General features: G+C 33.6%; 1 protein-coding gene across 1 annotated transcript in view; it reads right to left on the reverse strand.

Annotated features, from left to right (window-relative positions):
* LOC115878441 (lachesin) overlaps positions 1-24,726 on the reverse strand; it is a 257,713-nt gene that overhangs the window by 7,872 nt on the left and 225,115 nt on the right. Inside the window, exon 8 of the mRNA XM_030894951.1 lies at positions 11,886-11,960. Within this exon, the coding sequence (XP_030750811.1) occupies positions 11,886-11,960 (75 nt within the window). The remainder of the gene's footprint in view (positions 1-11,885; positions 11,961-24,726) is intronic.

The following is a 24,726-nucleotide window of genomic DNA, read 5'->3' on the forward strand; positions in this document are numbered from 1 at the left end:
GTAACAGGAAATCCAACAACTGAATAGACAATTTTGCAAATTAATCGTCAAATATTTGTCAGCTCTGGTTGTACACAATTTCTATATCTAGTCTTATTCATGCACTAATTTTCTCGCCAGCATTTTTCTTTCCTTTTAAATATTCTCGGTTTAAGTTTGAACACATCAATTTTCGGTCGCATTTAATTTTCTTCCATTGTTCTTTTTGGTACTGAAACTTCCCGCTCCTTACAGTAAGAAACGTTTAATTACTTCTTTTAATTAACTACTTATTACTACTTTTAATTGTACCAAAATTAAGAAATTGGAATTAAATTAGGAAGTTTGAAGAACGTCTAATTTGTCGTAGTTTGTTTGTTAAAGTTTGATTACTTTTTTGATATCCCGTTACTTAAATTTATTATTAAGCAAGTATAAACCGTAGAATAGAGTGAAAATATATATGTATATATAGAACAATAAAATTATAGTAATTCAAACGATATACATTTTTATTTAGTCGGTTTAAAATTCGACTGTTATGTTTCGCATTTTTTTTGTACATGTACTATTCCAAAAAAAAATAAAAAATGGTAAATCCGCAGGCCCTGGTGCTATACCAAGAGAACTAATAAAATATGGGACGGAAAATCTGTACCGACATATAACAAAACTCTTCCAGATGTGCATAGATGGTAACCAAAGTAAGTGCCAAAAGATTTTAAAACCTCACACATCACGACGATTTTTAAAAAAGGAAATCGAGAAGACTCTGCAAACTATAGAGGCTTGGCAGTGACAAGTACATTAAGTAGAATATATGGAAAGATACTAAAGAATAAAATAGAAAATAAATAAAAAGAGATATAAATAGAAGAACGTGCGGGTTTTAGAGCGGGAAGGTCTACTGATCATCCGTTTACCATAACACAGGTCTTAGAGAAAAAAACGGCAAAAGATCAAGAGGTACACTTACTATATATAGACCTTCATAAATGTCAACCTACTTAGAGCAGTTAAGAACTTACACCAGAACACCACAGTTAGAATAAAAATACGAGACTCAGAGCGAGACAAGTAGATAAATTTCTGAAATGACAACTTCATTCGACAGTTATCTTTTACCTTGACTGGTGCTCATAAGTAAATACAGGGCCATAAGAAAGGAGAAATATTTAAAAAGAAATCGGCGATAACTCGTAAACGGGCTAATCAAAAGTATCTAAAGTTATTCTTTTGAATGTGGGTTTTAGTGCTCTTCAATAAACCTAAATAAAATTATTCTCTAAAATAATTAGGGAAGCCAATAATTGACCCCATTAAAATTTATGTGGGATTTCCTATGTCACCCGGTATATACTATTCCAAAAGATTGTAATGAAGCTATTTTTTATTATGGGTTGTTTATTTTTATACCGTCTTGGAGCTTTTGTCAAGCAGGTCTCCATGGAGCAATGCATTAAAACGCTTGCACACACACTGGCAACATCGGTGCCGGTGCCATTACTGGAATACTTCACATATAAACGATACCATTTCAACTATTAATTACGTAATCGAGGGCGCGACTTTTAAATTCATTGTTACCAAGCATGGAAATATTCGGCGCCGCGCCGCGCCGCGCCGGTCTGACTAACTGAAATTTAAATTTCCCTCTGGGAATTCAGATGGTAAAAAACTCGCATATAAAAGTATATCAAGAATTTTAAAATACACACATATTTTCATATAGAATCAATGCAAACGCCAAACTGCGCGATAATATAAAACGAAAATCATTCCCAATTCTAAACCCAGTTCATTTATGTATAACTACACCGGGGCCGACAAATATCTGACGTTATTGCAAAATTGCCAAGTCAGTCGTGCTATTTTCTCAATTTATTTTCCATTTCTTCCATTAGAAGTAGTGGAAGCCGCTTATTTTTCTGGATATATCTCTTACTCCGTTATAGAATTTTAAATTAGAGAGACAGCGCATCGAATCAGATATTTCCAGAGGTAAAATATATTTTGTTTCCTTAGCAATTGCCTCGACACGTGCAGCTATCGAAGCTTTTCTCTTTAGATTATTTTTTGAATAAAGTATATGCTTGCTCGAAAAAAGTTTCTTACAAAGAAATATTTTGAAATAAAATAATTGCTCTGTAACTTTCATTATTTATATTCTTGCAGAGAAGAAACTATTAAGTTATTTAAGCTGGTTAAAATGTTATTACTTGTTCTATCATCTGAAAGCAGTGGATTGCGTTGAATTGCACTTCATGTATAGTCTGTCCAACGACAAAATTCTTGACAGTGATAGATATGTCTGTCATTTTAATTTCAAAGATGTTTATTACAAAACAAGCAAGGGTGTATTTTAAACAAAATACCACATACAAAAAAAAATATAAAAACGATTTCTAGCTTTCGAGCTCAAGCAACTTCGTACATTTATTATTATATTTATCAATATCCCATACAGGAGTCCCCGTAGTTCGACAACGGGGCTAAGCGTGGCCCAGTCGCGGGAAACCAGACTTCGGCGCACCAAGGTTGGTCCAAAGCTGGGTAATTTAGGCTTGGCCAATCCTATATTCACCCTGTCTTGGGCCACGGCTGGGAATTCAAGTCTTAGCCATCTCTTAATTCACCCAACTTTGGTCCAACGCACAGTGGTTCCATGTATATGTTAAGCGGTGACAAAAATCAATTATTTCAATTATATGCACAAATTTGTAAAAAAATACCATAAAATTAATTAACAGATGTCCTACTACCCCGTTAGAATGAAATTAGATAATAGAGTTTAGAATTGATAATTTTTTTAATATTGGTTTCCTTCTACTGTTTAATAAAAAAACTATACTAAAATACATTTTATTTATATTAGGTATATTGTAATTATATGCTTTTGTTATTTATAACAATTTTAACAAATACTAAAATGACAACAATAAAATCGAAAATAAGAGAAATCGAATTACATCATGGATTTTTTTAAATTTTAGTATGAATATGTTTATTCAACTATCAAATTTAAAGAGGAAATATTAATACTTAAATAACAACAAACAACAAAATTTTATATACTATTCATCTAACTAATCTAGTACTGCCTTAGGAAAGCTATTTTTATTTTTTGGTGGCAATTTCCTTAATTCTGTTATTAGGGATCTGAACTAAGTGAGAGTCTATTTAAAAGATCCATATTACACTTTGTACGAGACATTTTTCGAGTATGATTTAGTCGAAATAATTTATAGGTACTCTTTATTTTTGGCCTCAGCAGCTTCTTCTGATAATTCTCCAATCGGTAATATGGCGCTTTCTATTACATCAGGACCATGTATAAGTACCTTGTGGACTGAAGGGGGAAGATTATACCAGGGATATTCAGCCACCAGTAACCGAGCAGTACTTAAAGAAAATTCTTTAAACTTTATAATATTAATTTTGAATCCTGATGAAATGCACCTTAAAATTACAGAACATCTTTCTAGAAGACTCTTGCTTAAACCTGTAATTTCAGAGGATTCATCTAATTGTTTAAAGAATTTTCTTGCGGTATTTCCGTCATTGGAAGTACCGCTTCCTCCACATTTTGGCTTGTCCACTATCAATCCTAATTTATTTCTAAACTCAGATTGAATCTGGCCTTTCCTTTCAGAAAAAAAGCTTCTTTAGACCGTATTTGCCATTTTTTTTAAATTTAATCTATATGAAAGATGTAAAAAATATTCAAAGAATCGTATATATGAATGTAAAGGTGACAAGCCAAATTCAAATGTTTCTGGGCGAACTTGTTTTTGAAAGCACAAATCAATATCGTTCATTTCTTTGGGACTTGAACCACATATATAACATCTGGCTGAAGACGATTCAGTTCAACTGCTTCAAATCTTCCCGTCTACCATAATAAGCTGCAGTTTGTGCTTTATGGAATAGTTCTTGTCATTTAATGAAACTACTGTGGGCTTCAGGGAATTATTTTTTTCTGTAAAGTATTTTTCTTCGTTAAGAGCTGCTTCTTTAGTTTCTTTTTTAAACTGGAATCTAAGCGGTAGAACAATAACGTGTAGAGGAGGTTCGGGGGTTTTTCCACACTATTTTTCAGGGTTATTTTCAAAAACAAGACAGGTACATATGAAGTCACAAATAAACTTCCGTCTTGGAATGTTGGATCTTGAAAAGATTGCTTGTATTCTGAGTGACCATTACTACCGTCAAATCCCCATTTTCCAAACAAAACCAAATTTTGGTCTTGATTGTCTGAAGTATGATCGAGTAAGTTTTGTAACTCTATCTCAGCAGATGATTAGATGGGTAGCACTTTTTCTTGGACTTCAAAACTTTTTGATACGAAGGAAACATATTATTTATTTTAGAATTAATAAAATTTCTTAACAATATATACTTACTGGTGTTTAGTCAGTTTAGCTTCAACTAGAAGAGATAAGACTTCATCGACATCAACTTTCTTGTAATTAACGTTAGATGAAGGCCTTCGTAACATAGTTACCAAGGAGTTATCGATGACAGAAATTTGCGACAGTTTTCTCTGTTGTGACCGTCGACAACACTCATTAAATTTTTTTTTGTCTTCCGCATGTACAGGTAGATGGTTTGTTGACTTGGGTTAATTAGGACACCTGTATGTTAACGAAGATATCATCGGTCTTTATTAACCAATTAGAATTTGTTTTTAGAAAAAAATCTTTGTTGCGCCTGGCTTTTGCCCAATTTTCTCCTTTTTTTTGCACAAATAAAACATTTTCTTTTCCAAATTAGCACAATTCAAATTTTCAGCGTCAGGTAACTGTTCTAATAAATCACCAAATATTTGTTTTGATTTTGTTGAAACAGACCCAGCCTTTGTCAACCATATCTCAAAAATACCCATTCTATCCAATGAACATCGATATGATGTACCTGAAAGGAACGGAATTTTTAAGCCTTATTTTGCAATACCTCAGTTACTTTAGATCTTAATTAAAAAGGGAGTAGCAAAAACTGCACACCAATATTTGTCCTATAATAGGTCAAGGCATGTATCTATTTGACACTATGGAAATCATTTCCAAGAATTACTAAAAAACCTTTGTATTAAAATGATTACTCTTGTGTCACAAAATTTAGTTTATCTTGAATAAATAAGTCGAAACAACTTTCGCAGAATTAAGAAAGAATTAAAGTTACAAAATTTTTTTTCGCTGAAATAAGTACAGATACAAATTGCGATTAACAGTATTTTAGACACCATCTCTTTCCAATTAAAAAATATAACTAAATAAACCGCTAAGTTTTCAAAATATTGTGTCTAAATTTAATTTTTTTGCACCTTCCCATTTAGTATCCCTAAGTGACTGTGAACTTCACAAGCAAGCTAAGAATACTGTAAGAAAAATACGCTGACGATTTCACAGCAAAATTTGCAGGGGAAATACTAAATTTCCGCTCTGCATTTGGAGCGATTTTAAAGAACATAACGTCCCATTGCTGGCAAAAGTCACTAACTTACTTTTTATTATTTCCGAGGAACATGCGTGTAAGAATATCTTTTTTACTCTCATTCCTACCAACTAGGTACCTGATTCTGAAACGAGGGATAGAACGCACCATTGGTAAAGCATCTGGTTGTCCCATCGATGATGCCCGCTTTCGAAAGATATACTTCTTTTTACTTTTCCAGAGTGCGTGGCCGAATACTGGTGTTTTGTCTTTCGTTCAGAATCCGATACTTAACGGCCTAGTGTTGGTGATTAAGTTTGGCCCAACTCTGGTAATCAAGCATGGCCCAGCATTGGTGATCTAACTTGGCCCAATTTTGACAACCAAGCCTGGTACGATGTTATCATTCCAGGTTATTTCCAAAGCTGGAAGTATTTCGGCATGTTGTGTCTGGGGAGACTGTTGTAAATATTAGGGTTCCTCAGGGCTCTATACTGAGCCCGGTTCTCTTCCTAATTTATATAAATGATTTACCAGCAAGTGAGGCTTCAGCAGGTTTTACTTTGTTCGCAGACGACACTACAATTGTCTGTAAGGGCGAAACACTCGAAGAATCTTTGGAGGGTTCCGGGAGAGCGCGGTCGAGAGCTAGTGATTGGTTTCATGCGAACAAATTAGTGTTAAATACAGAAAAAAACTAAGCAAGTAATATTCTCTATGAGAAACACTAACGTTTCCAGGGAACAGGTAAAATTCCTCGGGGTTTATCTGGATCCGAGGCTTCAATGGGGCGGGCACGTTGACGCGGTTTGTGGGAGACTGGGCAGCGGCCTATTCCTTCTGCGAAATTTAGCTAACAATGTGTCGCAAAACACAATGAAACTGGCTTACTTTGCTTTTATCCATAGTCATATTTCATATGCCATCCAAGTATGGGGTCACTCAACTGAAACCCATAGGGTTTTTAGATTACTGCTGGCAGGTTTTGGGTACAGAGAGGATTGTCGGACCGCTTTCCGGGTTCTGGGAATACTGACATTGCCATCTCTTTATATTTATCGCAACCTACTAGATTTAGGTAATAAAATATTAATAATAATAAAACATGGACGTAAGTAATAAAATATTAAAGTAATAAAACATGGACAACTCACAGCGAAGTTCATGACTATAATACACGAAACAAAAATAAAATTGTAACAGAATACTGGCGTCTAAGAAGGTGTCAGGATGGTCCGGGGTATTGGTCTATCAAATTCTATAACAAATTGCCTGAATGTTTCAAAAATTTATCAAACAAGGATTTTAAAATTAAATTGAGGACATTTTTAACTGAAAATGCGTTCTACTCGCAAGACGAGTATCTTTCTTTCAGTTTCTCTAGCTATGTTATCTTTTAATGTGTTTGTGCTTTGAGAATGTTAATGTGGAAATTTTAACTGTAATGTTCTATATTTATTATATATGTATAACATATTTACCTCATTTCACTTTTTTACTTTTTACTTTGTATCTTGCAAGGCTTGATAACATTGACGATTGTAAACCTTAATGGTAATTCACATGAATAAAGAATTTTGAATTTGAATTTGAATTTTGAAATGCTTCGCGAAATGTTTCGCAAAATATTTCTGGAAATAGTTGGTAAAACATTTTGGGCATAGTGCAGAGGGTGGTATAAACCAGCTTGTAGCAGGTCTAACACAGGCATAATTATTTTTTTTATATTAAAAGTCGGAATCGATAAATTGCATAATCGTAATCTCCTAACGAAAGTATTTTAATATATTATATAATGTATTCATGAGTTAAACTTTTGTCAGTGACTTTGTTTATTCGATTTGTTCTACTTTTCTTCTTTACTCTCCATACTGTGTGTAATTCCTGTTATCAGTTCTTTAACGTAAGTTATCTTGTAGTCTTATTCATGGCGTAATTTCCTCGCAAGTATTTTCGTTCTCTTTTAAATAATCCCAGTTAGCGTCTGAACACATCCAGTTTTGGTCGTATCTAATTTTCTTCTATTGTTCTTTTTGGCTTCCAAACTTTCCGCGCCTTACAGTAAGGAACTTTTAATTACTTCTTTTAATTAACTACTTATTACTACTTTTAATTGTACTAAATTAAGAAAAAGAGAGGAAAATTGGCAGTTTTAAGTGACATCTAAGTCGTCGTAGATATTTAAATAAAGTTTAATTTAACTAAGTTATAGAGATGTCTAGTTACGAAGAACAATTATTATTACGCAAACAAAAATTCAATAATAAAGTACGGATTTACTGACTCAACAAATTTTTTACTATTAGGTTTAATGTTTTTATGTGTCTTTGTACCAGATATTATATTTTTTGTGACAAAATTCTGATAATATTTGAATACCTTAGAGCGCATACATTCATTCTTATAAAAAGTCAAACTTTTTAAAAAAGTCTGCAAATTTTACTAATATTTCGATAATTCTAAATGTCAGATACAGTGTGTAACAGTCAAATTTCCTCGCAACGACCTCTGTGTGCTAGCTCATAAATTATCGCAAATAACTATTATTTTTGCATCATATTTACTATAATTTTATTGTTAAATATTATTTTATTTAAATTTTACAATTATGCAACCCGATATACACCGCGCTATAGATACACAATATTGTCACTGGACCAGGCAGACCAGCAGTAGGCTTTTTGTCCATCTCTCTATATTTTTGATCATCACTTTTGTCTGTCACTTGTCATTGTCAGATCAAATCAGATGTTTTTGGATTTATTTATCCGTTATTTTGGTTATTGAAATTTTATAATTATCAGATAAAATTTCGTAGTTAAATTGGTTATTTTTGATGTGGATCGCAGTGTGCAATTTGTTCATTTAATTGTGGAATTTCTGAGTTAAGTTCGTTCATTGACCGGATATGAAATATGGCTGGCGAAAAATATTCTAGAACATCATTTTTTATTTATGCCTTTTTGTGAGTTGGACTAGTCAAGATATGTAGTTCTCTATCTATATCCTGGAGGGAGATTTCCGGTTGAAATCTGATTTTGTGAAGGAAATCGAATCCTTGCATCACTTCTTGTGTACTCCCCGACCGGGTATCATCGTGAAGAGCTGGCTGCCGTTTCGTGAAGCATTCCCTGTTGGTGAATAGCAGGTCTTCGTACAGAAGGATTAAGGCTTCCGAAACATATTTGGTCAGAGACGTGGTTGGATTTTGTTGAGTTTACATGGACCACCGACCAATATCCGTAAGGGATTAAATAGCCAAATTTTTCCGACCGATATCCCGATTCCACGTGCCCAAGAAGTCCCCGCATAGTTCCAAGGTATGCTATAATTCTTCTGCCTATTTTAAGTCTATGCTCAACTGATTTTTGTTCATATTGTTGTCTGGTTTTCGACTTTTTCACGCCCACGTGGTGTAGAAAGATTAGTTGAGTGTTATCTTTCTTAAGTCTTATTTGGTTGTTCGTAATTGTAGAGCAAGAAGACCGATCCAGACCGTACAGCACAGAACAGTCCAGAATTCCATCCGTTCCTGTTGCCCGTGTGTAGAGTTACCCGTTGGACATCATAAACCCTCGTTGAGGTAAAGTTCAGATTTGATTAGTCCTTCTTTATTGCCTTTATTAACTCCTACACGTTGGGCTAGTCCTTGTTCTATAATTGAGGCTCTTTTCTAAGACAACCAATATGATTTAGGGTTTTTATGTTCACCTTTTGAAGTCCTACACCTGGCCGGCATCCGTACGTCTGCTGACATCCGCGGGCTCCAGTGACAGTACACCGAGCTGCTGTGCACTGCCGTAGCCACCCTGTAGCTATACACCGTAGCTCAGCCGGAGGAACTTCCGAGTTGTTTTCAAGTATATCACATCGAGTAGAGTAAGACTGTTTAGATTTTAGTTAGGTTTAGATTTGCTATTTGTATTGCGCCCTTAGAGCATACTTAGTTTAAGTTAAGGGGGATGACGTCTTAGTTTTAGTATAGCTTAGACCATTTTTATTTTTCATTTATTCTTATCGATTTAAACTTTACTTCATTTCATATATTTTTCATCATTTTCTTTATACATTTAACCTTTTTGATATTTCAATAAATTGCTTAAATATTTTAGTAGTATTATTTGCAGTCTAGTCTCATAGTTAAGTTAGAGTCACTTAAGTACAAATAGTTATAGAATATTTGAAGTTCATGATAGTTGCACTCAACAGTTCGAGGTTAGTGTTGAAGTCTACTTAATAGTTACATCTTTATTGCCGAGTTCATAGAGTATATTCTCGTGGCGCCCTTTTATTAATATCTTTGAACCCCGGCTGTTAAAATTAAAAAGCTAGTGGCTTCTATGCAACTCATCCTAATTAAGTAAACTTGTTTTTTATTGAACTTCAAATTAGAAAGGGCGTGGCAAGTGGAGTCTCGTTAACCCAAACTTGTCTTGTTTTACTTAATTCGAATTATTGAGAGTCTCTTGTGGTGTTCGATTGAGCACATATTTGATATATACTTGCGTATTTTTGATGACATTGCATTATTATGGTACCATGAAGCATATCAACTGGTACCATAATATAGTACTATATTACGTACATGGCATTCGATTGGGCTTAAACTTGGGATACTACGTATTTTCGGTGACATTGTAATATGATGGTACTATGATGCATATAAAGTGGTACCTTAATATAGTACGATATTACGATACCATTTCCTGGCGTTCGATTGGGCTCAAACTTGGTATACTAAGTATCTTCGGTTACATTGTAATATGATTGAACTATGATGTATATAAAGTGGTACCTTAATATAGTACCATATTACGATACCATTTCATGGCGTTCGATTGTTCTTAAATTTGGTATACTACGGATCTTCGGTGACATTCCAATATTATGATACCTTAAAGTATATCGAGTGGTACCATAATATAGTACACTATTATGATATCATTTCCTGGAGTTCGACTGGGCCCAAATTTGGTATACTTGCGTTTCTTTATAAAGATTTGTTTAATTAATAATTTTAAATTATTTTACGAATTTAATTTATTGTTCGATGCCGTGACAGCAACTTTTATGCCCAACTAATATATTATTAATTGTACCTGTGTCACTTTTTAAAATCTACCTAGGTCTATATAAATAACGTGGCAAACGGAAGAAATTTGTTATTATAGTATTTTTTAGTCAGTTAACATTTTTTGTACTGCATTTCAATAAATTATTTCCATTATTATTAAACTTATATTTCATTACTAACGTTCCTGCATTAATAAATATCACTGTCAATAGCCCTGTATGTTATTAGTTTTAAAGGTAATTAAAGGTATTTTCTTAGTTAACATTATAAGGTAGTGTATATAAAAAATGTATATGTTTTGTAATAATATACTTAAAACTATTTTAATAGCCAAAACAATAATTAATATAAGTGTATCTGACAAGAAAAGAAGAATAAAAAGAAACACATACTGTATTATACACAATAAAAAGAATGGGATGCCAATTTAAGTTTTTTTGAATCTGGCAACTGTGCATATTTAGCCGAGCTATAAGCCGTGCTATAAGGCCGTCCACGAGCCGTCGATCCAAAACCGAAAGTTCAAAATTTCTAATTATATTCTGATTATGATATTGTCGCGCCATCTAGTATTCTATTTGTGCAATTTTAGCTCTTTCATTTCGAGTATTTTTCTGTTGCGTAGCTAGATATTCTGTGCTATGGGGAAACCAAAATATCTTTCGTTGCACATCATAATACGACCACCAGCAAAGTCCATAACACGACGCATGGTGTCATTGATGACGTGCAACGAAAGTTGTTTTAATTTCCCTTATACTCTTACTTACTTACTTACTTACTGCTATTACTCGCTGACGAGTATTTGAGAACGCATCAGAAGATGGTTACGCAAGACGTTTTCTTTCATGAGCTTTTCTGTGACTGAAAAGCCCGATACGTGATGTTATATCTCTTCCGCAATCCGGACTATTATTAATGTTTTTTATTTTTATACTACATAACAAATTTTATATTCTGTATGACAAATTTTATTATTTTTTTATTATTGTTGTATTGGCCCATTATATTGGAGCGAAACGTCGCATAAAAAGTTTTCCGTTTTCAATTTATTATAAAACCTCATTCCCAAGAAATAAAAAAAATATATGGATATAATCTAATGGCTAAAGAAAAAAGAAACAATTAAACTACAATATAAAAGTTGATTTCTACTAAAAATGCCTTAGTTAAAAACGTTTTCAAACTTTCCCGAATTTCCTCTATCGATTTTTGGCGAAAACCGCACAACGAGGTAAATCTTAGCTAAGAGCCCAAGTTTCCGAAAAGCCGAAATATGACAACGTCGCAAGCTTAATTCTCTCCGGCTAAAACTGCTCACGTTCCGAGCCTCGAACTTTAATAAACCAATAAGATGGATTTCGGTTTGCAAACTAATAAAAAAAAACTTTGCCCTGACCTGATATTCTGGATTCATCAAACTTCTTATCCGAGCTGGCTGCGTCGTAGTCTCTTCGGTCGTCCAGGGCCGTACCTGGAAATATTTTATTTCATATTAAATGTTGCAGTTTGTCGTAGTTGTTAATTATGCAGAGTGAATTTTAAATAAGTGTAAATATTTTCAGGGCTGTTAGATCTCGATAAAATAAACATAATATTTTCTCTTTACCGTTTTTCAAAAAACACCAAGATAACCGCGATAATTTAACCCTTTATAGGTTGATGGTCGCTAAATCGACCACTTTAATTTAACCAACTAATCAGTCGCATGGAAGTGTGAAATCTCCCAGATTGTTTGATATGCTTATTTATATGCGCGCTTTGGCCATTTAATCAACCATATCTAAACATTGGCCGAATTAGCGCAAAAAGTTAAAGTAAGCGGTTGAATATTCGACCAGTGAGCATTGATGACACTGAGTTCGCTGTGTATCATATAGGTAATTGTCGCATTTTCTATGTAAATTTCGTGTGACAAAAATTTAAAAATATAGAAAATGTATCTGTGACGTCTATTTCTTTATATTTAGTGCACCAAACTTGCAGCTCGGATTACATTTTCTAAAATCGTTAACATACCCTGTATATTTTCGATCACTTCTCATAGGATGCGAGTTTCTAGAAAATCAAAATTTAATTTACTTGATATGGGCATATTTTTGAGTAGAGAGCTAACAGAGATAATCAAAATTACTTTTTTTACAATGGATAATACATACAATTTAAACAATATATACCGGGTGTTGCATCGTCGAGCGGGACATAGGAAATCCCATGTAAATTTTAATGGTTTCAATTATTGGCTTCCCTTATTATTTTAGGGAATAATTCTATTTAGGTTTATTGAAGAGCACTAAAACCCACATACAAAAGATTAACTTTAGATATTTTTGATTAACCCGTTTACGAGTTATCGCCGATTTCTTTTTAAATATTTCTCCTTTCTTATAGCCCTGTATTTACTTATAAGCACCAGTCAAGGTAAAAGATAACTGTTAAATAAAGTTGTCATTTCACAAATTTATCTATTTAGTGCTTTATTATTATTATTAAAAACTCATACCTACATCGAATATATTAGCCATGAATTACACTACCAATGAAAAAGTATTGATGATTAAATGGTATTATCAAGGAAATAGTTATCAAAAGGTGTCGGACATGTTTGCTGCTCTGTATCCGAATAGACCGACACCTGGAAAATCTACAATCGCAAGGAATATCCAGAGATTTGAGACCAAAGGTACCCTAATAAATAACTGCAGATGTGAAGCAAGGCAGGAATAAAGAGAAGATGCAAGAAATGATAACGACTTGGAAGATTTATTTTGCGTGGAAGAGAACGATGGAAAGACCAGCACAAGGAAACTTGAGGATGAAATAGGAATAGCTCACACTACAGTGTTTCGAATTTTGAAACAACATAAATACTATTCCTTCAAATATGAAAAGCACCAAGAGCTACGAGATGGGAACGAAATACAGCGGCAGGCGTTTTGTTTTGATATGATGGAAAGAACAAACAAGGATAGGGAATTTAAAAAAAAAACATATGTTTCACTGACGAATGCACGTTTACCTTAAATAATGAACCCAATGTTCAAAATTATCGATATTGGAACAAAGAAAACCAACGCAGGTTTGTCGAAACAAGGACGCAATATCCACAGAAAGTAAATGTTTGGATATTCGGACACAATATTATCGGGCCATTATTTCTTACGCGAAATTTAAATGCAGAATATTATTTGGAACTACTCGAAAATCATATTTTACCTGCTTCAACAAGATGCCGCTAGGGAAAATCAGGAAGTTTGGTACCAAATGGATGGCTGTTCGGCACATAGTACCCTGGCTGTTCGGGAATATTTAGACAATAGTTTTAACGGAAACGTTATTGACCTAAATAATACAGTAAATTTACTGTATTATTTAGGTCAATAACCTTTCCGTTAAAGCTATTGTCTAAATATTCCCGAACAGCCAGGGCCAATTGGCCAGCAAGGTCTCCTGATATTTCGCCAAATGATTTCTTTCTCTGGGGCCATTTAAAAAACAGGATATACAAGGATAAAAAATACTCAAATCTAGACGAGTTAAAAAATTCTATTTACCAACTAGCGAATATAAGAAGAGAATTTTATGATCGCCTGGGTTATTGTCTAGCTGTCGATGGAGGTATATTTGAACATCTTCTTAAATCCTAAAGTTCTAACAATTTACTAGTACCTAAATTAATAAGTTATTGAATATTGTAATAATACTATAATTAACCTTGTAATTGATTACTTTATTTTACTTTAATTCATATTAATTTGTATTTATAAATACATCTTTAAGATTTCCGATGTACAAATGAGTTTTCAATAATAATAAAGCACTAAATAGGTAAATTTCTGAAATGATAACTTCATTTGACAGTTATCTTTTACCTTGACTGGTGCTCATAACTAAATACAGGGCATAAGAAAGGAGAAATATATAAAAAGAAATCGGCGATAACTCGTAAACGAGCTAATCAATAATATCTAAAGTTATTCTTTTGAATGTGGGTTTTAGTGCTCTTCAATAAACCTAAATAGAATTATTCTCTAAAATAATTAGGGAAGCCAATAATTGACCCCATTAAAATTTACATGGGATTTCCTATGTCCCGTCCGACGATGCAACACCCGATATATTAGATCATTACATATTATCTATTTTCTTTTCTGTGGTTGAAAAATCGACCACCAGTCTTAAATAAGTGCCCTTATAGTACGGGATCCGGTTGCGGGATTATTACGCTCATCATATTTTTTTACTCTTGTATATTTATGAATAGGGGAATACACTTTTATATGTTGAATTGATAATAATCAAGCAATTAATAACAACTGATTTTGGAGCCGACCGACAGTACGTTCATAACATTTTTTGAACATTTATATGTCAAATTAAAACTATTTTTATTCAGTGCATGAGTGTGTCGCCTCCAAAATAAGTTATTATTATTGTTAATTATAAACACAGTTGCGGTACTTTTCGATTGGCCCCCTGTTAAAAGTGTATTCCCCTATTCAAAAATATATAATAAAATTTAGTGTTTGATTAAAAATATAATGAGCGTAATAATTCTGCAGTCGGATCTTAACACCATTAAATTCAGAGATGGTAGATCTCGATAAAAAAAAACAATTTTCTCTTTACGTTTTTTAAATAAGTTCAAAATATATAAGTTATTTTACTTGAAAATTTAGAAATAAATAATTGCTTGCTTTAATTTTTAGAACCCCATTTTTTACTAGATTTTCGTGTTTCTAGATTTAATCTATAGTATTTATTTTGCCATATTTATTATTATGTTTTTAACAAAAAATTAAAAAAATCCAAAACTTATATTACACAAATATAGCACCCATAATCCTACACAAAAAATATTTTACTGTAGACTATCAAATCAGAAGAAAAATGTATGACAGACAGTTGATTAGTGAAGCAAATGAATAAACTCAATTAATTTTTTAATTAATTTTTAAAATCATTATGGGAAAATTGCATTATCACAAACCAAAAATCATAAATCTAAGCCTCTTTTTCTTCCCCATATCTTCTCAAATGCCAGTCCATCAGTAAAATCGATTCTTGTCTCTTAGACATATGAAACTTTACGAAACGTAGAACGATAATTCGACAAGAAGCCGAGGGATTACAAAATCCATAAAATATGTATTTCTTCGTGTAATCTGACCTCGACCGTCATCCCTGGAGATGAAGCCCATTTCCTGTAATAGTTTCTCTAACAAGAAATCAATGGGAGTACGAGTCTACGTTTTCCTGTGGAATACAATAACTTTCCGAAATTCTTTAGTTGTTTCTAGCTTAAAACTTACAAAACTAGACGAAGCTATTCGCGAGGGAATAAGGAAAGTGTTAGCTGGACGAAATATTTATATAATATTGGAATTTTCTTTCCTATAGACTTGTAGAATGTAGAATGTAGAATGTAGAATGTTTAGGAGGGGAGTTAATCACCGCGACCTTATAGATCTATTGTGTGTTCCCCTTTCTTGAGTTATAACGAGTTATAACTCATCATACAGTCTCAGGGCTTTAAGAAAAGCCAGTATCTGAGACGGCTCCACAGAGGCCAGCTCTCCATACTCGACATCAGACGTACCAAGGTTCATGGCACGAATGGTCGTCGTCTCGGCGCACTCAGTGATAAGGTGTTCTGGTGTTTCCCCATTTTCCCCAGAAAATCTGCATTCGCCGTTGTTTCTCAGTTTCGGCCTACTGAGGTGTTCGTTGAGGAGACAGTGTCCTGTTAGAAACCCCGTGACAATCCGAAGATTGTTTTTATTTAAATCAAGGAAAACCTTTGATTTTTCTCGGTCATAAGTTCTAAGGAACTTTTTCGAGTATCTTAGACCGTTGGAGGACACCCATTCCAAGTTACGGATGGAGTCTTCCAGATTCTTCAGTTCCGCTTTCAGTTGGTTCCCGTTTGGAAAACAGAACGGTTTTGGTCCAGTTCGTGGAATGTTCGCTCCTTTTCTAGCTAGATCATTTGCTTTTTCATTGCCTTCTATCCCTTGGTGAGCAGGCACCCAGAGTAGGAGGACTTTATTTTCTTTGCCTAATTTGTTGAGCTTCTCCAGGCATTCTTTGACCAACTTCGAATTGATGGTTACTGAGTTGATCGCGTTAAGTGCTGCTTGACTATCCGATAGGATGACAATTTCCTGTTTTCAATAGTTCCTATCTAAGATAAATTGTACGCATCTTTCGATAGCGCAAATTTCTGCCTGAAGGATACTGGGGTAGGTGCCCATTGGTTCGGAGTATTCAGTTTTCGGCCCAAATACTCCTATCCCTGTCCCTGCTTTGGTTTTGGAAGCATCCGTATACCACATGATGGTATGATCTTTTATATGCTGAGTAAGCGTCTCTTTCTTCCAATTCTTTTTATTACTCAATACTACAGTGAGGCGTTTCTCAAAGTTGTAAATTCTTGGTATGTCATCCACTGGGAGTTGGAGAAGTGGAATTTTCTTTTTGAGGGTGTTCCAAGCCCCTGACCTGAAAATTCTCCCAGTACTGTTTCCGTCAGTAACCATTCTAATCATTGTCGCATTGGCACAACTACCGACGACAATGTGCAGTGGTGTTAGGTCTAGAATGACCTACATTGCTACTGTTGGACATGTTCTCATGGCACCTGTGATGCAGATACATGCCAGTTTCTGTACTTTGCGCAGGTTTTGCCTTGCTCTACGTTGCTCTAGTTTTGTATACCAAGCAACTGCTCCATAAGTAATCATGGGTCTTACTATCATGGTATACACCCAGCGCAAAATGTTAGGGGCGCAGCCCCACCTATTTCCCGCCAGTCTTCTGCATATCATGAGAGCCTTTGTGGCTTTGCTGGTAATGTTCTTAATATGCCTGTTCCAGAGAAGTTTACTATCCAGGGTTATTCCCAGATATTTCACTTCCTGTGATGGCAGTATTTCCTTTCCATCTAGATGGATTCCTTTTAAGTTTTTCAAATTTCGCTTTCTGGTGAATAGCACTACTGCGGTTTTATCTGAGTTAATACTCAGCCCGACAGTCCTGCACCATCTCTCAGCGATGCGGAATCCTCTTTGGATAATATCACATAGGGTGCCTTTATGTTTCCCCCGTGCAATGATGACTATGTCATCTGCGTACCCTATGCAGTGTATTCCCGCTAGAGTTAATTCTTCCAGTAGTTCATCCACTACCAAGCTCCACAGTAGGGGGGAGGTCACTCCACCTTGTGGAGTTCCTTGCGTTGTTTTAACAACTACAGTTTTGGTACCTATGTCAGCCTCTGCTGTTCGTGTTGAGAGCATTTCCCAAAACCAGCGAATTATCGTACTGTTCACCCCTCTTGTTTCAAGAGATCGCTTGACCACCTTGTGAGTTCCTATAGATTTAAATATACAGGGTGAGTTTCCTACGATGTTTTCTATGGGTATCTCGAAAACTACTGGAGATAGAGAGTCGGTTAAATGGGGAAAGAATTACAGTTTTGTGGGGTCATAAATATGCGCCTTTCAGATTTTTGAAAAAAATTATGGCTTACTAGATATTTCGAAAAAAACAAATTTTGGTTATTTTAGAAATTGTCTCTAATTCCAGTATAATCTATTTTACAAGAAAAGTTTTCAGATCAAAATTGTAGATAATCATATCCCTAATGAGTTTGTGTTCTCCGATTTTTTTAAGCCTGTTATTTTTGACATATGACACAAACATGTATTTTTAAATGGCCATGACTTCATAAAAAACGCAATTTTTAAGTTTTTCAGCCACATAAGCTACAATATGTTTTTTTTTTCAAAAAGTTACTGAGTTATAGCCTATTCTTATCTTTCTTGACTAATTTCACTTAGTTGACATGGTGTTCTTATTTTGTTAGGATTTTTTATAACTTATAAAAAGACAAAATATATTATTACACGGCTCTTTACAATTTACATTACACAAACTAAAACTTAAAAAAATAATATCACTACATACACTTTAAGTTATTTTAGAAAATGTTCAAAAAATCCGCCATTGTTTTGAGTACATAAATGCATCTTTTTAAAACTGAATTTCTAGATATTCTTGCAGAACGACCTGTCGAGTTAACTAAACTTCTCCTCTACCGCCTCTTCGAGTGTCTCTCTTAATTTATAACTTATTTTGTAAACCTTATTAACCATACCGCATCAAAAAAATCTAAAATGGATAGGTCAGGTGATCGAGGAGGCCCATGCAATTGGTCTACCTCTTTCTGTCCCTGAGTCTACATAATTATTGTTGCGGACCGGTGTGGACTCGACCTATCCTAACTATATGGCCCGCCCTCAGATGACCTTAACATCGCATTAAAGAATAGACACCGTAATAATTCATTCGAAGTTTCGAGAAGAATCGAGTGCCACTGGAATGGAGTAGTACATACGAGAACAATCGAAACCTTCTCTATGCACCTAACGATCTATGGACTCTTCTAGAAATATTTAGCTGTGGGTATAAAAGCCGGTGGCTGGGGCCTAGAGAGGGCAGATGTAAATAAGACGAGTACAGTTGACGCGCTAAATTCAAAATAAATTCTTTCTAGATAAATAGTTGTAAATCGTTTGTAAATAATTATTTAAGTCTTTTATCGTTATTGTTTTTGTTAATTAGTGTTAAATAAATTGTGTTTAAATAAATTGTGACTTTCTATCCACACGGAACCGAGGAAAAACGTAACATTATGATAAAAATAAAATGATAAATAAATTTTATCTACGTTTTCTAAAAAACGTAAATAACGTTCACAATGATTTGGACCAATAATCCTACACGCTTTTCTTCATTTGAAAAATTCATATTTACCATTTTTGTTTATTCTAATTTACAAAGTTTGGATGTGACAGTTTCACATTTCTGAGAGCAACGACGATTGAACTTGTTTCCATAGCTAACTAAGTGAAATTAGTCAAGAAAGTTAAGAATTGGCTATAACTCAGTAATTTTGTGAAAAAAACATATAGCTTATATCGCTGAAAAGCTTAAAAAACGGCGCTTTTTATGAAGTCATGGTCAACTATGAGTTCCATTTAAAAAAAACATATGTTTGTGTCATATGTCAAAAATGACAGGCTTTAGAAAAAATCGGAAACGCAAACTCATTAGGGATGTGATTATCTACAACTTTTATCTGAAAACTTTTGTCTAAAATTTGTAGAATTTCACTCTTTGCAAAACATTTTTCGAGGAAATTTTATTTTCCTCAAAAAGTATGCGCGGTGGCATTAATAAGAGACAAAAAATACTATAAGAGACAAAAAATGTAGTAAATACTAAAAGGACAAGTTTACGAAAAAAAAATCGGTCGTCAGTTGACTTAGAAAATGTTTATAATAAAATTTATGTAGCGATGGGGGTAGTTTTCACACTTCTCGTACTTTTTCTTAATTTTTGTGACAGTCAAACATTAAAGTACTTAGCAAAACTTAGACATCCAAAATCTCATTCAAATCGAAATAACTGTTCGTAAAATATCTGAAAAAATGTGTTTATTTTTTTAAACTTTGATACCCTGTAACCAACGAAGCATTTTTGTATAGAAGTAAATTGTGCCCAATAAATTTATTTTGATTCCAGAAATACGTAGTAGTTCTATGTTCACGGAATGTTGGGACACCCTGTATATGATATTTTTGTATCTCTCACAACTCAAAAAAGAATTCGTATAAATTATTCGAAATGAACAATTTTCTTCACTTTAAAGAGTTCTTAAGAAAACTTCGAGTAGGTTTTTCTCTAAATTAAAATGGGGAATTTTTATCAGTATTCTCAAAATTTCCATGGTATTTCCTATGTTCAGGTCAGCAATTCAACACACGATATATTTGCACTTTCCCTAAACTTCTTCATTCGCAAATTAAGGTTAAGGGGTTAGAACATAAGAGGTAAATTTAGTAGATGTATAAACCGTCTACAGACACTTGTAGGTCTAATCTGGAAACATGCAAATTACGAGTGTATTGTGAGCGGTAATTGCACTACACAGAAATTAGCCTCATTAATTAGATCCGTAACCGCCTAGTGTGAGACAACACCCTCCCTTATGTCGTCTGCCACCAGAAGGGATCGCTCCAGGAACGGATATAAGGGTATATATGTAAGACGATATACTTAGTTCCCACCCTTTACTAGTAAATACTCCCAAATTTCGTTTTTTTTTTTTATTTTTCTATGCACTATGCACCATATAAATAGTAAAACTACAATATACTATACAGGATTGTGCGTCGTATTTGAAAACATAGAAAATGCTATGCAAATTTTGAATTGATCAAATATTGTTTGCTTTATTGGTTTTACAGTAAAGTCGTATACAGAGAAGACCAGGCTACTAGTAAAATAGCAAGTTACCGGACGAATTTACGTGCGTTCGTACTCGAGATTCACTGCCGGCTAGTCGGCTAAAAGGCAGTGGCAGTACGCAGTTGCACTTGTGATTGGACGGGTCTGTCGTGACAAACTAGGAATACGACCCAAGGAGTGCCGAGTATTTATTATTTTCATTTTAAGTGTTTACCTTCACTTAAGGTAACATTTAAAATAAAAGTACTTAAATATTCATTATTTGAGTGTGCTTACAAGCCAAAACAAAAAATAAATAAATTCTCTAAACACAAAACTCATTTCCAAAATTAACAAATACATCAATAAAATAAAAAAAAATAAAATATCACCCTAAATAATGTAACGAAAATATTTTCGTTACATTTTTCCTTTTATATCGTTTATACGTTTTTTATATATTATCGATTTTTTGCGGAACCTCGATAGTGGTACACATCACTAGCGATGGTTGTTAGTTTAAATTGTTTAAATATTTTATATATTTTCTGGTTGCCTATGGGTTACCGATAATAATTTGTTTATTTTTAATGAAAACGAAGGTTTATTATTAATATTTTGTTTAGTGTTAAATAATTAAGATGCAATTGTTACACACATTTTTTTGAAGGTATGTAGGAAATTTTATCGTATTTATTATTTTTACTATTAATTATAAATTTTTATATTGACATTTGGTACTTAACGCATGTCTAAATGAATGGGAAAATTCTATAAAGGGACTTGTTTTGCCGAAAATCACTCTCTCTCATCTCGATCTTCTTTGCTTAAACACCTAGTTTTTTTTCCAGACACCGGCATGAGGTACGACTTGGAAATTATATATTAGTTTTATTTTTTTAAACATTTCTTACTATCAAATATAATTTAATTATTTGATTTAATTATTTAATTAGCTTGTAACTTTAAATTCCTTTTTCTATTTTATCTTTTTATCTCACAGTTCAATTTTTTTATCATCATTTCTTTATCTTCTTATCTTAGTAGCACGTGTATGGTAGTTTTGTAAAATTTTTTCTAATACCTTTAAAAAGTTAAAGGTATTAGAAAACATTTTTGTGGGGTTAATAAAAGATTTAGTACTAATTATTTTTATCTTTCTTATTTATGTACTGAGACGCAAGTTGTCGAACAGGAACCCGCAGAGGTGTTCGATTTAGCAATCTCAGGGGCCATAAATAGAATCAATTACTGCAGGAGTACTCTCGGAGACGAACCAGGAGGGACTCTGGTAAGTAAGGATTTTTTATAATATTTATATTATACGACTTATGTCACCTTTAACGAATCCTTGCTTGCCAGAAGGCAACTCTTGTTTTATCTGGACCCTGTAGTGGTGGTGGCTATTGGCAGGCCATTCGACAGATAGATTTTTGTTTTTTTGTTATTTTTGGGTCACTCTAGGGAACGTATCTTTATCTCGTATCTGCCAAATTTATCTTATCTTACCTTTATCTTATTTGGCGGATGCATTATCTTTGTTCCTAGAGTGACATATCTTTTCTTTTAGTTTTTATCTGTCGAATTGCCGCATTTATCGTTTTTCGTATCTTATCCTATCTTTCTATTTACCTTTATCTTTCAAACTAGTTTTTTAATTTATCTTTTAATATCGCATTTTAGTATTAACTTTTGTTCTAATTTAAATTTTCATATATTTCTAGTTTTTTTATCTTACATATTTTTTTATTCTTTTTACACGTGTCTACAAATTAAATCAAATAATTTACTGTAACAATATATATTTTTTTTCAAGTCGTACCGAAGTGATTGTGGTGGTCTGGAATTTTCTAGAGAGAGAGAGCAAAATATTTTTCTTTTATATTTTTTTTATAATTCTATATTTATATTCTTTATATTCTTTAAATAATTTGGACAATCTTTTCAATTATAACTTAATTTAAACTGTCATTGCCTATTTTCTTTTTAAAATTTTAATTATAATTTTTATTATAATAATTAGTAGTTGGATTTAGATATTGATTATTGTGTATTTGAATCACTAATATGTTGTTTAATCATAAGTTATTTTTATTGTACCTTCATTGGCAACCAACAGACAGTTCAATTGGTAATTTAGAACACCACCACAAAACTGGCTACTTATCAATTGTGTTGAGTAGAATACTGCTGTTTGTTATCTTCTAGGAAAATACGAGAATTGATCCTCCCCATAAGTAGCTCACGCACTGAGACTGGTGGAGTCTCACAAGCTCTCCAACGTTAGCCGAACAGTTACGCTACCCACCAGCGGACGAGTGCAGCGAAGAGGGTGAGGCCTTTCTCCCAACCAACGAACCAACCGAAGCAGATGAAAATTTAAGTATCCCAGTTATATTGTATCTAACCTTATATAGTCAAGACTGTCACAGCCAATTACATTGATTGTTTATAATTGTTAATTAAATATAAGTCATTAATGAAATTTTCTATTGTCTTATTTAATTCCAAAGCATACTTCCACAAACCAGTAACTTTTAGAATTGTGTGGGTTATAATAAAAAAAAGTTATAACAAGTCTTCAAAAAGACCACCTTCTTGTGCTAGACAGAAGCCTAGGCGGTCGTAAAATCCCCGTCTGACATTGGCTAACCTATTAGGGCTAATAGTTTGGAAAGCCTCTCGTATTATTACTTGAAGTTCATCCAGATTATTAGCCCTATTATGACCATACACTTTGGATTTTACATAACCCCACAAAAATAAGTCATTGGGAGAAAGATCTGGTGATCTAGCGGGACACAAAATAGTTCCATATCCACTAATTAAAAGGTTGGGAAAAGTATTGTTCAAATATTCTTGAACAATACGGGCATTGTGGGCAGGATAACCACCTTAGCAATTTGATTACTTGAAAACGTGGGATTTTTATTCGCGGTATCACAAATGAACACTTGCTTTAACTCCTGTTCTTCATTAATCAACACATCAGGCTTTTTGTGTTTTTGTGGGAACACGCACTCATGTGTTTCAAAATTATTAATAACTCTTGATACAGTAGGTAAAGATGGAATTGGCCTGTTTACAAAAGTTTGTGGAAAATTATTTGTATATTCCGATAAGACCTATTTTGGAAATACCATTTTACAATTTGAATTTTCTCACGAACTTCGTAAACATCCATTATTTTACTTAAAAAATTAATTTTACACGAGAACTGTCGCAAGAATCTATGTATTCGTTTAGACTATTAAAACACGAATAAATACAAATTCTGAAACATTATCACATATCTACCTATTTTTATTTTATCGCATTTTTTCGCCTGCTTTTTATTCGGCGGACGGGTATACGCTAATTCGTCCGGTTCTACCTATGTTACTACTACGGTGGTCCGGTCTGTATAGCCAAATATAGTTCCCAGTCCTTTTTAAAATGTTACTGCCCCTAAAGTATAGTTCCTAGTCCCACTCTGCCACTTAAAATGTTATTCTATAAGGAATAGTCACTTTAAAGTATATTTCGAGAGTGATCGGTTAGTGCCTACCGAGGTGCCTACCTACCATAAAAGTGGAAAATAGACACCCCGATTGCAAGTCGCAAACATGTAATTTAAAGAAGTGGCTGGAACTACCCGAATCTTCGAATATGACACCATAAAAGACCAAAAACTTTATAGTAACTTTTCAAAGTAGCGGTTACTAACATGCGCTACCATAATGCCTCCATTAAGTTTTGCTACTTTATATAAGGGAATAAAAAGAAATTTAGATATTCTAGTACTTTCTATCTAAGAATTTAATGCCGTCTTATTCTGCATTGAATTGACATATTTGCGTCGTCGCGTCGCTAAATGGGAACTTCAAAGGACAAGGCGGAACGTTATAGTGGCACCAATGGAATATATAGTCGCCACCGCCGCGATCGGTGTAGCATAACGATCCAAT

Source organism: Sitophilus oryzae, unplaced genomic scaffold (assembly GCF_002938485.1).
Source record: "Sitophilus oryzae breed Bouriz unplaced genomic scaffold, Soryzae_2.0 scaffold_1512_pilon_pilon, whole genome shotgun sequence".
NCBI lineage: Eukaryota > Metazoa > Arthropoda > Insecta > Coleoptera > Curculionidae > Sitophilus > Sitophilus oryzae.